Genomic DNA, 17,593 nt, shown 5'->3' with positions numbered 1-17,593 from the left:
TGTCTTAACATTAAGCCATTTGATTTATTATTAAGTGCCTGACCTGCAGGATTATTTAAATGCATGTCTGGCATCACATGTGGGCAAATGTTTTGAGTTGTCCTCTCTTCTTCCATCAAACAGAACCCTAGAGACAAACTCAAATGTGGCTATTTAAAGCCCTGCCACCACTTCAGTACAACTGCTGCCCATAAGCCTCTGAGTCAGCTTGGTAAACGCCTTCCTATGAGAAGGTCAGAGGGATATCAAGGCATATGGCCAGGAAGGCCAACAGAATCCTGGCCTGGATCAGGAATAGAGTGACCAGCAGGAGCAGGGAAGTGCTTGTTCCCCTGAACTCAGCACTAGGGAGGCCACATTTTGAGTCCTGGGTTCAGTTTTGTGGCCCTCACTCCAAGAAAAACATTGAGGGACTGGAGTAGGTTCAGAGAAGGGCAGCAAAGCTGGGGAAGGGTCTTGTGAGGAGAGGCTGAGGGAACTGGGATTGTATAGCCTGGAGAAAAGGAGGTTGAGGGAAGACCTTTTTGCTCTCTACAGCTCCCTAATGGAGGATGCAGTGAGGTGGGGGCTGGTCTCTCTTCCCTAGTATCAGGTGATAGAATGAGAGGAAATGGCCCTGAAATTGTGCCAGGGGAGGTTTAGGTTGGAGATTAGGTAAAATTTCTTTCCTGCAGGAATGATCAGGCACTGGAACAGGCTGCCCAGGGAGGTGGTGGAGTCACCATCCCTGGAGGCATTCCAAAAATGCAGGGACATGGCACTTAGGGATATGGTTAAGAGGGCATGGTGGCATTGGGTTGGTGGTTGGACTCAATGATCTTGGAGGTCTTTTTCAATTGAAAAACAATTCTATGATGCCATGATCCTGTTTTTCCTGGAGCTCATCATTCTCTTTGGCCTAAGTGCTCCTGATCCAATTTGTGAGGTAAGCCATAAAGGCAGGAACAGAAAGAGCTGTTAAGAGCTCACTGATGGAAAGCAAAACAAAACAGTGTCAAGGGAAAGCTGGCAGGGGGGTGACCCCCTCACAGGAACACAAGAGGTAGTTCCAGAAGGGCCACTTGACACAGGAAAGGCACACAAAGGAAATCTGCAGGGAGAAATTGTTTTTTAACAACTGTCTGGCAACAGAAGACATCAGAAATAGACATCAGAGGGAGAGGAGGGCAATAGAAGGCAATTGTGTGAGCTGCTATTTGCCAGTCAACAGCCAGATGAGGATGGTCCTTGCAGAGTGAGCTGGTGATGACAAGTGTGAATCCCAGCAGCAGGCAAAGGGGAGCTGGAGTCACTGATGCTGGCTACAGTCCCTGTGCTTCCCTCTGCTTTAGATCACCTCTGCCACTTAACAGCTGGTGCTCATGGGCTCCCTTCTGTTAGCAGAGAGCTCTTCATTAAGCAATGAACACATCTCCTGCTGGCTCCTATCCTGAGCACTCCAGAGCAGCAGCAACAACCAGAGAAGCCTCCCTGAGACTTCTGGCAGGCTCCAACAAGATGCTGCAGTCACTACCCTGACACTCCAGAGCATCAGGCACACTTCACTCCACCTGCCCACCAGTTTTGAAACGAGATGTGGGGAAAATGCATGTGAGCATCAACTCACCCTCTGAGGACTGCAAACATCCAGGTAACTTTGCAGTGATTCTAAGCTGCAAATTCACAGCCACCCTCACCAACCTCAGCTCCTAACCCTGGGGATCCTTCTCTTTCCATAGCACCACCAGCTAGGTGGACAGCTTTCCCTCCTGCTCTAGGGAGGGAGCTCCAGAGGCCAGACTGCTCTGTGTGCAAGCACAGAAAGATGGAGCTCAGTGCACCACCAGGCTTCATTCCTTTCCCTACAAGATATTCTCTCCTCTTTCATTGATCCTTTTGCCCTGAAAGTACTGCAAAAGGTGATGCAAATTATATTTGAATTCTCTGCACTTTAGTACTTTTTTCATAGTGTCTCCCCTGCTGTCCTGAAAACCACAATGAGACATGAAAACCATAACCCTGCACACACAGCCATGGGAAGAGACCTCTGACAGCACCAAGTCCAACCACTCTCTTAGAGCTCAGGATCCCAACACCACTGCTAAGCTACTCCCACACTAAGCCATGTCCCTAAGCACCACATCCATAGGGCTTGTAAAAACCTCCAGAGATGGTGACTCCACCACCTCCCTGGGCAGCCTGTTCCAGTGCCTGAGAACCCCTCCCTAATATCCAACCTGAACCTCCCCTGGCACACCTTGAGGCCATTGCCTCTTGTCCTGCTACTTTTTGCAAGTGAGAAGAGACTGATCCCAGCCTCACTCCAACCTCCTTCCAGGGAGTTGTAGAGAGCAATGAGGTCTCCCCTCAGCCTGCTCTTCTCCAGACTAAGCAACTCCAGTTTCCTCATAGGACTTGTGTTCAAGGCCCTTGCCCAGCTTTGTTGCCCATCTCTGGAAACACTGCAGCCTCTCAATGTCCTCCTTGTAGAGAGGGGCCCCAAACTGAACTCAGTATTCAAGGTGTGGCCTCACCAGTGCTGAGTACAGGGGGACAATCACATCCCTAGACCTGCTGGCCCCACTGTTCCTGGTCCAGGCCAGGATGCCATTGGCCTTCTTGTTCCCCTGAGCACACTGCTAGCTCATATTCAGCTGGCCATCAGTCAACACCTCCAGGTCCTTCTACACTGAGAAGCTCTGCAGGCACTCTGCCCCAAGCCTGTAAGGTTGGAAGACAAGGAACACCAGGTACAAGCTGGAACCCAGGGAGTTCCACCTCAACATGAGGATAAACTTCTTTACTGTGAGGGTGCTGGAGCCTTCAGAGTCTTCCATTCTGTGGGCTGAACACCCCCAGCTCCCTCAGTCTATCCTCACAGCACAGGTGCTCCAGCCCTTGGATCATCCTTGTGGCCTCCTCTACACTCATTCCAACAGCTCTGTGTCTGAGGCATAGGAAGTTCCATGGAAATGGCAGGAAGAATTATTTCCCTCTGAGGCTGACAGGGCACTGGAACAGGTTGCCCAGAGAGGTTGTGGAGTCTCCTTCTCTGGAGACTTTCCAAACCCACCTGGAGGTGTTCCTGTGTGACCTGTCCTAGGTGATGCTGCTTTGGCAGGGGGGTTGGACCTGATGGTCCCTGGAGGTCCTTTCCAATCCCATTGTGTGATTCTGTTTCACGGCATTGGGGTGGCCCAAGTGCAGCACCTGACACTTGACCTTACTGAATCTCAGTGTCTGAAAGGAAACTCAAAATGTGTTCTCTGGGTAGAACTTCAGCTCTCAAGCAGGTAACCAACTAGCTAGCTAACTGCAGACTTCCTCTGCCTGGTACTTCTATAGCAGGCTATCTGCAGAGTTACAAACAGTCTGATACTGGAGTAAGGGTGATTCTTTCCTGTGAGAATAAGAGATGACTTTGAATCAGTTGTCCTGATGTGTCATCATTGAGAACCCATGCTCAGGTACCTCTCAGCTCCTCAGCACAGGTTTCAGCATCATAAATTTTCAGTGGAAAATTTCAGTCCTTTCCATGCCTGTGAATCTATCTTGGGTCACGAGTAGGTGAAGCGGAGTTTTGACACCAAGCTGTGTGTATTTTTAATGCACTAACTCCTCCTTCTTTAAGAAGTGCAAATATTTTTAAGCATACAATCTGACCTCAGGGATGAGATAATCAGACAAAGGGGGGTTGAGAGAATCATAGAATGGTCTGGGTTGGAAGGACCTACAAAGCTCATCCAGTACAACCCCTCTGCAGTCAGAGGGACATCCCCAACTAGATCAGGTTGCCCAGAGCCCTGTCCCATCTCATCTTGAATATCATAGAACATGCCATTATTTCATAGAATCAAGAAGGCTGGAAGAGACCTCAAAGATCATCGAGTCCAACCTGTCACCCTAAACCTCATGACTATCTAAACCATGGCACCAAGTGCCACGTCCAGTCCCCTCTTGAACACCTCCAGGGATGGTGACTCCACCACCTCCCTGGGCAGCACATTCCAATGGCCAACCACTCTCTCTGTGAAGAACTTTCTCCTCACCTCCAGCCTAAACCTCCCCTGGCACAGCTTGAGACTGTGTCCTCTTGTTCTGGTGCTGGTTGCCTGGGAGAAGAGACCAACCCCCTCCTGGCTACAACCTCCCTTCAGGTAGTTGTAGGGATGGAGCCTCAACCACCTCCCTGAACAACCTGTTCCAGTGTTCCACCACCCTCATGGTGCAGAACTTGTTCCTCACACCCAATCTCAATCTGCTCTGCTCTAGTTTGAAGCCATTGCCCCTGGTCCTGTCCCTGCAGGCCTTTGCAAACAGTCTCTCTGCAGCCTTCCTGTATGCTCCTTCAGGTACTGGCAGGCTGCTATTAGGTCTCCCTGGAGCCTTCTTGTCCTCCAGGCTGAACACCCCCAGCTCCCTCAGCCTGCCCTCATAGCAGAGCTGCTCCAACCCCTCATCACTTTTGTGGCCCTCCTCTGGACCAGCTCCATCAGGTCCATGTCCTTCCTGTGTTCCAGACATGGATGCAGTACTCCAGGTGAGGTCTTACCAGAGCAGAGCAAAGTGGCAGAATCACCTCTCCTGACCTGCTGGCCACACTACTTTTGATGCAGCCCAGGATGCCATAGGCCCTCCCCACCATATGAATTATTTCAAACAACTGCTGTGTCTTCAGCTCAGGCACGGCCCTCTGCTGCAGGATGATCTACCAAACACCACCTCACTGGATTTTAGTATAGCCTTTACAAATTCAACTGCTTGCTCCAGCTTCATCAGGGCTATGTGTGACTGACTCCCCATCCTCAGATAAATGCTAGGAAGTCATTATGAGGCACCTGGGAGTCACTGCCTCAGGCTGGAGTAACCTATTGCTCTGACATGTCAGTGCTTCAGGTTTCTTGCTAGCTGGGGAAGGCTGTGTGGTTTCCACATCTCCAAGCAGCAAGCTGCAGTGGTGAGGTAACACATGGCTTGCTTTTTAAAGGCCCCAGCCTGCTCTGCTTCAATCCTACTGCACATTTTTATTGCCTCCTACCTCTGCTGTCCCCACACACTCCCATCAGCCCTGGAATGTCCTGGGCTATATTTGGCTGATACCTACTGTCTGTCAATCCAGGGTGGTTCAAACACTCACAAGTTATTTTATTTTCAGGGCTCTGATTGCCTGCAAGATGCCATTTTGGTTGCCTTTTGACTGGTGCAACAGTTGCATGCTTTTCTTGTTGTATCTCTTATGTAAGATCTCTACCTATGCAGAACAGTTTTGAGGTTTTTTTTTTTTTTTCCTCTCTAAAAACTGAGAGTCAAGTCCTACTCTTAAGTCAATTGTCTTTGTGGATTTCCTATTATGATAGAATCATTGAATTGTTTGAGTTGGAAAAGACCTCAAAGATCATTGAGTCCAACCATCAACTCAACACCACCATGGCCATTAAACCATGTCCCCAAGTGCCACAGCCACAGGTGTCTTGAACACCTCCAGGGATGGTGACTCCACCACCTGCCTGGGCAGCCTCTTCCAATCCCTAACAACTCCTTCAGGAAAGAAATTTTTCCTAATCTCCAATTTAAACCTCCCCTGGCACAATTTCAGGCCATTTTTTCTCATTCTAGCACCTGATACTTGGGAGAAGAGACCAACCCTCACCTCACTCCAGCCTCCTTTCAGGGAGCTGTAGAGGGCAATGAGCCCTCAGCCTCCTTTTCTCCAGGCTAAACACCCCCAGCTCCCTCAGCTGCTCCTCACCAGCCCTGTTCTCCACACCCTTCCCCAAGCTTCATTGCCCTTCTCTGGACCTGCTCCTGTAATTCAAAGTCTGTCTTGTAGTGAGGGACCCAAAAATGAATCCAGTACTCCAGGTGGATTACATGGGGTGGGAGGCCATTTCTGGAGCCTTCATGCTAGTTGCTAACATTTCTCAATTGACAATTTGCTCAGCTCTCACATGTACTGGGTTGGAAGGGACCTCCAGAGGTCACACAGTCCAATTCCCCCTGCAGCAAGCAGGGACATCCCCAATCAGATCAGGTTGCTCAGAGCCCTATCGAGCTTGACCTTGAATGTCTTCAGGGATGGGGCCTGCTCCAGTGTTCCACCAACCCTCACTGTAAAGAACTTCTTTAGCCATCTGATTTCAGTGCTCAGAGACTCTGCTGACTCCGCTGACCACGTTTCTAGCAAAGGTGTATGGGTTCAGGCTGACAAGATGGATGTGGATGTTGGCACAGCCAGATGAGTTGTACGCTTTGTATGTAATTTATTTGTTTGGCTCACAGATTTGTCTGCAGGCTGTGCCCCTGCCTGTGGCTCATGACAGAGCTAGTTTGGACTCTGTGCACTTGTGCTGCACAGTGTCCCTTCCAGCACCACCAGTAACCAACCCCTCATAAATGAGCTAAGCTTTCACAAAAGAATCAGCAGGTCACTCACTCCCCTCTTGCCTTCCTTCACCAAATACTCACCTCTTGTGTGCCTCTTACTTTTTACTTCTTGCTAGCCCTTCTTTTAGCAGTTATGCTTATAAAGATGTGTCCTTCAAATTGAATTTTTCATGGTAGAGCCAGGCAGGCACAGGACAGTTGAGAGGCTGCTGGAGCAGACAGTGATCTGTGACTACTTGAGGCTACCAGCCAGGTGCTCTTACCTTGCTCAATTTCCAATCTATCTGCCTCTTAACTTCCCTGTGCTTTTCCTCATGTGACTCATCTAAGATCAAGATTTTCATATATTATTCCACATGGAAGCCTGCCACAATTACCTGCTTTGTATTCTTCTGTCAAGAAAGCTGGGGAGGGACTTTTTACAAGGGCTTGTGGTGATAGGATAAGAGGGAATGGATTGAAGCTTGAGGAGGGCAGATGTAGACTGGAAGTTAGGAAGAAATTATTTACAGGGAGGGTGGTGAGAAACTGGAACAGGTTGCCCAGGGAGGTTGTGGATGCCCCTTCCCTGGAGGTGTTCAAGGCCATGTCGGATGAGGCCTTGGACAGTGTGGACTAGGGGAAGGTGTCCCTACCCATGGCAGGGGGGTTGGAACTGGATGATCCTTAAGGTCCCTTCCAACTCAACCCATTCTGTGACTTCCCTACTGTTCTTGTTTCCAGGTTCACACACCTGCAGAAGTGTGCTCTGCATGACAGAGCACAGAGAGCACCAAGGAGCTGTAACATTGAAGTTTCCTCTGTTCATTTACACCTCTTTTCCTCTTGTGCCACTCCTCTGTGCTCCTCAACACCAGTAACAGCTTCCCCACTGGGAGCCACTACTCAAATTGCCAATCTATTTCAGGGCTGTTACTTGCCCTGATAGTAGTGATATCCAGCTTGACCTGACCCTCCACCTCCTGCAGTTTATTTATCTCCCCTCTAGCTTCCCCAGGATAACACCACCTCTTTGCTACAATCCAATTGGAACCACAGCCACCCTACCTGTTCAGTGTACAAATGTTTTGCAGTTCATTTACCTCATGGTGTTCCTGGCTCCTACACCACTACAGCTCCACCAAGGAACTCCTTCTCACTCATCCTGTGCCCTAATTGTCTGCACCCTCTCCTCCTGGTGCAAGCCATCCAGTCGAGGTCTGCACATTCACATCCCAAAGCAGATTAAGCTTCAACCTTCCATGGACCTTCATCTCTTTGCCCCTAGATTCAGACCTTATCTTCTCTCTTTATACTTGGAAATTCACAAAGCAAACTAAGCTTCAACCATCCACTGACCTTCATATCTCTGCCTCCTAGATTCAGACCTTATTTTCTCCCTTTACACTTGGGTATTTAAATTCTCAAAGCAAACTAAGCTTCAACCATCCACTGACCTTCATCTCTTTGCCCCTAGATTCAGACCTTATTTTCTCTCTTTATACTTGGAAATTCCCAAAGCAAACTAAGCTTCAACAATCTACTGACCTTCATCTCTTTGCCTCCTAGATTCAGATTTTATTTTCTCCCTTTACACATGGAAATTGCAAGTTACTTGCCTGAGTAAAGGCTAAGTGAAAAAATACTGAGTGAAAAGACTCACAGATGTAATTTCCTAGATTAACAGATTCATAGAATGGGTTGGGTTGGAAGGGACCTAAAAGATCATCCAGTTCCAACCCCACTGCCATGGGCAGGGACATCTCCCACCAGCCCAGGTTGCTCAAGCCTGCATCCAACCTGGTCTTGAACACCTCCAGGGAGGGAGAATCCACAAGCTCCCTGGGCAACCTGTTCCAGTGTCTCACCACCCTCAGTGTGAAGAATTTCTTCCTCATCTCCAGTCTAATCTCCCTTCTTACAGCTCAAAGCCATTGCCTCTTGTCCTATCACTACAAGCCCTTGTGAACAGTCACTCCCAGCTCTCCTGCAGCCCTCTTGAGGTACTGGAAGGCTGCTCTGAGGTCTTCCTGAAGCCTTTTCTCCTCCTGTCCCCAGCTCTCTCAGCCTGTTTCCACAGGGGATGTTCTCCAGCCCTCTGATCATCTTCATGGCCTCCTCTGGACCCTCTCCAGCAGCTCCAGGTCCTTCTTGTGCTGGGGGCCCCAGAACTGGACACAGGGCTGCAGGTGGGGTCTCAGCAGAGTGGAGGGGCAGAATCCACTCCCCTGTCCTGCTGGCCACACTGCTTTGGATGCAGCCCAGGATACAGATTTCCATTTTGAGTTTGCTGGATGTAATTATTCCTATATTTTGGGGATGTTCAAGGAGCAACAGGGTGTTTTTCACTTCTGGCTGTTTGATTTCATTGGTGATGTCATAATTAATTGAAATTCACTTCATAATTAATTGAAATTAATTTGTTAGTGAAAGATTCAAGTGTACCACCACAGTCAGCATGCTAATACTTGCAGGGAGCTCTGTTTTGCAAGGCAGTTACTGCTTTTGGGAATCAAACCTGATGGAGGGTTCAAGAAAGTTATTGCCACCCTATACTTCCAGGTGCCTGTAGTAGCAATCATCCCTCCTAACCCTTCCTTGAGGAAGACTTTTGCTTTGTTTTCACTTTGACAAGACACTCTGGTTGCATTCCAAACACCTTTTTTTGTGTGTATTTGCTGCAGGTTCCCCTATTGCAGGCCTTCTGCTCCAGGGAAAACCATGAGAGGAGAGAGAGAGAAGAAATCCCATCTTAGCCTCAGAGAAAGGATATTCAGTGAGGCTGCTGTGGAGTTCATGACCTGAGTGGGGTCAGGCAGGCTTGGGCTGCAGCAAAGTGATGGTGGCAGGAGCACAAAGGGCTTGGCTCCACTTTGCTCCTTAGAATGGGGCTCCTGCTGGCATGATACACTCTGGCTTTCCACAGCATAGCTTCCTGATGCTGTTTTCTACACAAAAGCTGTTGAAATCCTGCCAGGCCTTCATGCCACCATGGTCTCCCAGTGCCTACAGGAATGGAGTATCTCATTCTGTTGTCAGGACTGGGGCTAAAAGATTGGCTGGAGCAAGAGCCAGCACAGATTTAATCTTTGTAAAAACCTAACTCACTGTCTCCAGCTCTGGGGCCCCCAACACAAGTGAGACATGGACCTGCTGGAGCAGGTCCAGAGGAGGCCACAAAGATGATCAGAAGGTTGCAACACCTCTGCTGTGAAGACAGGCTGAAAGAACTGGGACTGTTCAGCCTGAAGCCGAGAAGCCTCTGGAGAGACCTTAGAGATGCAATTCAGTATCTGAAAGGGACCTACAGGAAGGCTGGGGAGGGACTGTTCAGAAGGAGCTGTGGGGATAGGATGAGAGCCAGTGGTTTGAAACTGGAGCAGGGCAGAGTTAGGTTGGACATCAGGAGGAAGTTCTGCACAGTGAGGGTGGTGAGACACTGGAACAGGTTGCCCAGGAAGGTGGTTGAGGCTTTGTCCCTGGAGCCATTCAAGCTCAGACTTGCTGCGGCCCTGGACAGCCTGATCTAGTTGGAGGTGTCCCTGCTGACTGCAGGGGGGTTACACAAGATGACCTTTGAGATGCAATCTGTCAATCTGTAACATCCAGCTAGAAGCCTACAATCTGAGTGTGAGTCCAGCATGGATTAAGCAAGTTTTCAGCTCCTGACTTCAATCCTGTTCACCAAGGATGCCTCTTGGAGCCACATTTTGCACAAATCTTCAAAAATTCCCATGCCTTCAGCTGCACACAATAACCTGATCACCAGACTTGCCTTTAGGGCACCACCAGGCTTGTGTTTCTGTATTACTCTCCATTATCTCTTCCCTGTCTGCTAGCTTCCCAACAACAGTTAGTAACAGACTATATCCCTGAGTTGCCCAAGATACTAACCTCAACAGCTATTATGTTTTCATAAAGCTCTTAGCTACCTTTAGATGGGATCATTACCTCTCAAAACTCTACTGGTGCACTCAATGCTAACCACAGCAGCTGCCACCACGGACACATAATACAGAATCATAGAATTGTCAGGGTTGGAAGGGACCTCAATGATCAGCCAGTTCCAACCCCACTGCCATGGGCAGGGACACCTCACACTACAGCAGGTTGCTCACAGCCACATCCAACCTGGCTGCAAAAACCTCCAGGCATGAGGCTTCCACCACCTCCCTGGGCAACCTGTGCCAGTCTCTCACCACCCTCATGGAGAAGAACTTCCTAACATCTAATCTAAACCTCCCCTCCTCTAGCTTGGATCCATTCCCCCCAGGCCTATCACTCCCTGACACCCTAAAAAGTCCCTCCCCAGCTTTCTTGTAGCCCTCTTCAGATACTGGAAGGCCACAAGACTGAACAACCCCAACTCTCTCAGTCTGTTCTTATAGCAGAGGAGCTCCAGCACTTTGATCACCCTCATGGCCCTTCTCTGGACACCTTCCAGCACCTCCATATCATTTTGTGATATGGGAGATGGAATTAAGGTGCCATCGTCCTCACCTTTCCCTTTAATGAGGTTATTTAATGTATGGTTTGGATGTAAAAGCAGTTTGTGGTGTTGTCATTAGCATAACTAATCACATCCTGCTCTCCAGGAAGTGGACATGGGGCATGTGGGACTGCTGCACACATTGACTCTGTCATTCTGAATAACCTCTGGAGATGTTCCAGCTCTCTAATAATAGCAAGGCCATTGTAAAACCTTGGTTGCTAAGTAGACCATACAGCATATAAAGCCCTTGGGACCTGTCCTCATCCTTTGTGGCTGGGCTGTAAGCCACACTGCATCACCAATGACTTATGGTAACAACCTCTGCAAATGTAGCCAAAACATAACACTTCTCTGAGGGTCAGGACAGAAATAAATCTCCCCTGACCAAATGGGGTTTGGAATCACAAAGGTGTAGGAAGGGCTGCATCCTGTCCTGGACTGACAGGATGACTTACAGGTAATAGGCTAAATCCAGATAATATTTTAAAAGCCATTATTGGCTTGATCTTACCTTTGTGTGTGTGTGCTTAATTGTGAGGTTGAATATCATGGAAGTAGTACATGAAAGAAAGAGTGATAGAACTGTTTCAGTTGGAAATGACCTCTAAGGTCACTGAGTCCAACCACTGCCCTAAGATCACCATGGCCACTAAACCATGTCCCCAGGTGCCATGGCCACAGCTTTCTTGAACACCTCCAGGGATGCTGACTCCACCACCTCCCTGACCACTCTTGCAGCAAAGAAATTTTTCCTATCTCTAACCTAATCCTCCCCTGGCACAATTTCAGGCCATTTCTTCTCATTCTGTCACCTGATACTAGGGAGAAGAGACCAACCCCCACCTGCCTCCAACCTCCTTTCAGAGGGTTGTAGAGAGCAATGAGGTGTGCCCCCTCTGCCTCCTTTTGTCCATGCTAAACACCCCCAGGTCCCTCAGCTGCTCCTCACCAACCCTGCTCTCCAGACCCTTCAACAGCTTTGTTGCCCTTCTCTGGACAAACCCCAGCCTCTCAGTGTCCTTCTTGTACTGAGGGTCTCAAAACTGAAGCCAGGATTTGAGGTGTGGCCTCACCAGTGCTGACTGCAGGGGACAATCATTTCCCTGCTCCTGCTGGCCACACTGTTCCTGATCCAGGCCAGGATGTTGATGGCCTTCTTGGCCACCTGGGCACACTGCTGGATCACATTCAGCTGGCTGTCAACCAGCACCCCCAGGTCCTTTGCTGATGGGCAACTTTCCAGCCACTCTACCCCACAGCCAGAGCATTCATGGGGTTGTTGTGACCCACGTGCAGGACCCAGCTCTTGGCCTTGTTAATCCTTACACAACTGATGTCAGCTCATGGACCCAGCCTGGCCAGATCCCTCTGCAGAGCCTTCCTACGCTCCAGCAGATCAACATCCCCACCCAATTTAGTGTCATCTGTGAAGGTGTATCTCTGTGCTAGTGACAGTGGGACAGATGTTAAAGTCCTGTTTAGCTTGACAATAATCCACAGATCTCTTCACACCAGCATTATCTTATTTAGTAGAAGAGGAGCAAAAGCAAAGCAGAATGATCATTCCATGTTCCCTTACTAACAGCAAGAGGAAGGAGTGCTGCAGAGCTGCAGCTTTCCTTGCAAGCTTACACATAAACCCCCAATAAACACAATGCCCAAAGTCTCTACAACAAAAGAAGAAATGTTCCCTTCACAAACTCCTACTACACAGCTCTCATTAGGAGCTTAGATTTATTACCAAGTCTTTGAGGGGGACACTAATGACAGCAGCAGAGTAGTGACACCAGTGGTAAAAACTCCACTGAAAGTGAACACCCAGCAGAGTGGGCACACAAGAAGGACTACTTGGGAGTGTTGTAGGTTAAGGGCAATCCAGAGTTAATTGGTGTAACCACAAAGAAAAGTCCTGCAGAGGCTGGAGAGTGCCAGGGGCACAGGCAGCTTGTCCCAGGCTATTGCAGTCTGTTATTCTATTCTGTTCCCTGTATCTCTCTGCTGCAGGCAGTGCACAGCCAAAGCTCTCTCTCCTCTCCATCTCTTATGGTGTGTGGGGCAGAGGCTTTCTCCTGGCTTTGCCTGGTAGCCAATTTCCAGCTCCACCACAGGAGCCTGGGGAAGCCTGCAGCAGGCCTGGGGCTAGTGGGGGCAGTTTGGCTGTTCCTGGGCTGCTGAGGTTGAGGGGGAGTGGAGGTTTCTGGAAGGCTCAGGTGAAGATCTGAGCCTAATCTGTGAATGTCTTCCTTGTACATGAATGCCTTTTTATGTATCTGCAAATAGGATTTCCATTTAAACTTCCAATCCAGAGTGGAGCAGTTTCATTTACGCCCTGGGAAGGGCTAAAAGATCTCTGTCCTTTTGCCCTGGGCAGCTCCTGGCTCAAAACGAGGACACTGGAGAAAGAGTGAACTTTGTGAAGTTCAGCAGGGGACATTTGCAGCATGAACGCTGTCCCCACTGCTGCTGTTTCAGGATCCATCCCATCTCATTCTTTCATGCACTTGGTTTTGGCAGCCCATCCCACACGACCTCCTTGGAGAAGAGGATGCAGAGCTAGGCATCAATGGCCAAGCACCGAAATTAAGCCACGAGGAAAGCAGAAGGGAAATCAGACAAGTCTCAAAACAGCAATCAGTACTTCATGGCTCATCTGATCCAAATCAGCATCAACATGTCAAGAAGAGAAAACCCTGGGACTGAGGTCACCCCATACCTCTGCACCCTTTTTATCACTCTGAGTGCCAATCAACCATTTAATATCAGCCTTCAGTCACCTCTGGCCAGCTCTTGTATTCTGCTTTGGTAGCAAAATGGAGATCCTGACACAGAGCATGACAGAAGCCTCTGGTCCAGCTCCTGCTCTTGTTGAGATACTGGCTGCAATTCTTCCCTAATCTTTTAGTCCTACCCTCCCCATTCAGAGCTCCAGAGGAACATGGGTATGCCCTGACCCTGGCCAGCTGTCCACCCAGAGCATGAGAAGGAGGATCCACAACCAGGGACTGGTCCTGGTGATGGTGGCCCCTATCTGTGTCTGCTTGTCCTGTCACACCTCATCACCAGCCAGTAACCATCAACTTGCTGCCCATGTTCAAGGACCAGAGGATGCTGTGGGTGCACTGTCTGTGATGCTGCCCTCTGCCTCCTCATTTTCATGTTCTGACCATTACTGCCTTCTCCTTTTTCTCATATGTTGCCTGCCATATAATTTCATTCTCCTCTGGTCTCCTCTGTGTCTTTCAAGGAGATGTGCCAGGAGGGGAGCAGAAGGTGGCTGTTCCTAGAGCAGGAGATCAGTGCAAGAAGCAGCCAGCAGTGGTGGGAGGGAGAACACTAACCACAAGCCATCTGTGGTGCCCACAGCTACAAGCTCAGGAGCTTGGGCTGTGCCATCCCTCCTGTCTCAAGCCATGGAAGGAGGAGAGGAGCACCATGGTAGTTTTGCAGGCATATCACACCAAGGCATCCCACTACAACAGGTTTGCCTTACAGGTGACAAGTCACACCCTTTCAGCAGCAGTTCTCATCTGTAAATCCTCTACCCTCACACAGGCACAACCTATGTTTCCCTCCTTCTTTTGGCTCCAGCATGATCTCCACAAGTACCACTGCTCCCCCCACACACACAAAGATTTCAGAAGGAGATACCTAACTAGAAAATGATTAATGCTATGAGGTCTGACACTGAGAGGTTTTTACAGCAGCTGAGCTCCAGCAGCTGGAGGGGTTCCACCATGTCAGCATTTTGGCATTTTCTTTTTGTGGAAGGCAAAATTTCCTAAAGAAATACTGCAGCTTCCCTCTTCACATATATGTGGGGAAGGGGGGAAAAGGTATTTTAAAACACCTCTAAGAAACTCTTCTCATGCTGCTCAAAGTAAATGGTTAGAAAGCCACTTACCCCCAGTTGCCACAGTAATTTCACGTAGAAAATGGCCATAAAATGGAAAATCGAAGGACAGGTTGACTCTCTGAAAGGAACAACACCAGAAAATAAAATTGAGATTGTGCTAAAAGGTAAGAGAAAACAAAAAGAACAGTCTTCCCCTGCAAAATCAGGTTCATTGCTTGTGATGTTTCACTGGAGCCTTGCTATTCTGAACTGGGAATTGCCAATAGCTGTTCCATGTAGTCCTGAAACACTTGATAGGACATTGAGGTGCTGGAGTGTGTCCAGAGAAGGGCAACAGAGCTGGGGAAGGGTCTGGAGAAGAGGCCAGGTGAGGAGCAGCTGAGGGACCTGGGGATGCTTAGTCTGAAGAAAAAGAAGGCTAAAGGGAGATCTCATTGCTCTCTACAACTCTCTGAAAGGAGGTTGGAGCAAGGTGAGTGTTGGTCTCTTCTCCCCAGTAACAAGTGACAGGATGAGAGGAAATGGCCTCAAGCCTAACCAGGGCAGCTTTAGGCTGGAGATTAGAAGAAATTTCTTCCCTGAAAGGTTTCTCAAGCACTGTCACAGGCTGCCCAGGGAGGTTGTTGAATCCCCATCCCTGGAGGTGTTTCAAAGAGGCAGAGATGTGGTGCTGAGGGCCATGGTTTAGCCCCAGCCTTGGGAGAGGTAGAGAATGGTTAGACTGGATGAGCTTGAAGGTCTTGTCCAACTAAAAATTATTCTATGATTCTATTTACCTCTGCCAGAAATGTTTATAGAATTATTTAGCATGAAATTAACAGCTGAAGATTTACAGTAACTTTAAATTAGATTTGCTTCCCACTTAAGCAGAAGACAGAATTTTGACAGGGTAGATTAGCTCCTTTTTTTGTTTGGTTCTAATTAGAATGCAAAATTCATTTGCATTGTGTAAATTAGACTGGGTAGGATCTAATGACCTTTTCTGTATATACATAAATATGGATGTACAAGGGAACATTTCTAATCCAAATGGCATATGCAAAAGACAGCTCATAAATTAGCTTTAACCAAATGAGCTTCTACCATGGTCAAAAGTTTTCACTGATGAAGCTTACATTAAAGTTCTGTAATGTGCTCTCACTCCAAGATAGACACTGAGGTTCTGGAGGAGGTCCAGAGGAGGAGAACAAATTTGGTGAAGGGTCTGGAGAACAGGGCTGGTGAGGAGAGGCCTTAGGAACAGAGGTTGTTTAGTCAGGGAAGGAGGAGGCTGAGGGAGACCTCATTGCTCTCTACAATGCTCTGGAAGGAGCCTGGAGTGAGGTGGGGGTTGGTCTCTTCTCCCAAGTAACTAGAGGTAGAGCCAGGAGGAAACGGCCTGAAATTGCGCCAGGTGAGGTTCAGTTTGGAGATTAGGAAACATTTCTTTGCTGCAAGAGTGGTCAGGCACTGGAACAGGCTGCCCAGGGAGGTGGTGAATTCCCCATCCCTGGAAGTGTTAAACAAATGCACAGACATGGCACTTGGGCATATGGTTTAATGGCCATGGTGGTGGTGGATTGACAGTTGGACTTGATTTATAGGACAGTTTGGGGCTTGGAAGGGCCTTAAACACCATCTAGTTTCAACATCCCTCACACTGCAGGGACCTTCCACCAGCCCAGGCTGCTCAAGGCCTCATCCAACACCTCCATGGAGGGGGCATCCACAGCCTCCCTGGGCAACCTGTTCCAGTGTCTCCCCACTCCCACTGGAAAGAATTTCTTCCTAATCTCCAGTCTAAATCTGTCCTCTTCCAGCTTCCAGCCATTGCCTCTTGTCTTTTCTAACTGCAACCATCCTAGCTTTATGCCTGCACTCCATTTAAATTATGGCCTTGCTCTACCAAATATAATTTCCAAGAACACTCCTAAAAACATCCATTTTCTGACCTAAGCATCTCTCTTCCCTTCACACCCCATTGCACATCTTACCTATCAGCATTAACTTTCTCAATAACACAACAACCATCAAACTGCTCCAAATGAAAACTCTGCCCCCTTCATAGCCTTCTAAATTGCTAGAATATAAACATTAGGATAAAGATCTTTACAATAAAGCTTTGTTCCTATGCCAACTCAGAGCCAGATGGAGATCTCCCATTGACTTCAACAGAAAAGTGATAACTGGACTTCTGACAGTGCAAAAAATGTTGAAAATGGACAATTGCTTAGGTTAATACTGTCACAAAGAACCAAGGAGACTTAAAGCAGGTTTTAAAATGCAATATTGTAAGAGCCACTATAAATAAAACATGGATTTACTTTTGCTGCTGGAAAGCACATCTTGATTTTTAGGAAGAGAAATCAGAATTTTTCAGCCCACTGGAGTAAAAATGTTTCTTCCATGGACAAGTGATAGAACAGACTGAGAGGGCAGGGAAATGAGTTTTGGAACGTGAGGTGATCCTCTATCTAGTTCTGGGTTAGAGTAATCAACTCCTGCTGAGTCTGAGGCTGTGGGTGCCTTTAAGAACCACAAAGAGCAAACCTCCAGAAGGTCCACAGTGTCAGGAGGTATACAGGAAGGTGCCATCTTTGTATTTCTTCCCAGAAATCCTGCATCCTATAAAGCTGGCTGGAAAGTCAGTTCCTGTCCTTCTTCCCCTTCCTCTCTACTCCAGGGAAAGATGTCCAGGTTCTTATCTCCTGGTTGTCAGTCTTGGTGATGCTGCCAATTAGGCTGGGGTGACTTAATTGGGGCCTGGAGGTGCCAAGCTGAACTTGGTGCTGCATCACGATGCCTTTGTGGCATGCAGAGCAGAGAGGTCTTGGTAGGGAGGGGGCATGAAAGCCTGGGTTGGTTTGGCCTGGTGTAAAGGGAGTTGTGTGTGAAGTTTTGGCTTGCTATGGATTTCTCTTGTGCCT

General features: G+C 48.4%; 1 protein-coding gene across 1 annotated transcript in view; it reads right to left on the bottom strand.

Annotated features, from left to right (window-relative positions):
• Positions 1 to 17,593, bottom strand: part of PLXDC2 (plexin domain containing 2) — a 316,666-nt gene that overhangs the window by 135,730 nt on the left and 163,343 nt on the right. Inside the window, exon 4 of the mRNA XM_054390077.1 lies at positions 14,736 to 14,805. Coding sequence (XP_054246052.1) covers positions 14,736 to 14,805 — 70 coding nt within the window. The remainder of the gene's footprint in view (positions 1 to 14,735; positions 14,806 to 17,593) is intronic.

Source organism: Indicator indicator, chromosome 20 (assembly GCF_027791375.1).
Source record: "Indicator indicator isolate 239-I01 chromosome 20, UM_Iind_1.1, whole genome shotgun sequence".
Classification (NCBI taxonomy): Eukaryota; Metazoa; Chordata; class Aves; order Piciformes; family Indicatoridae; genus Indicator; species Indicator indicator.
This window is presented reverse-complemented; position numbering and strand designations above follow the sequence as displayed.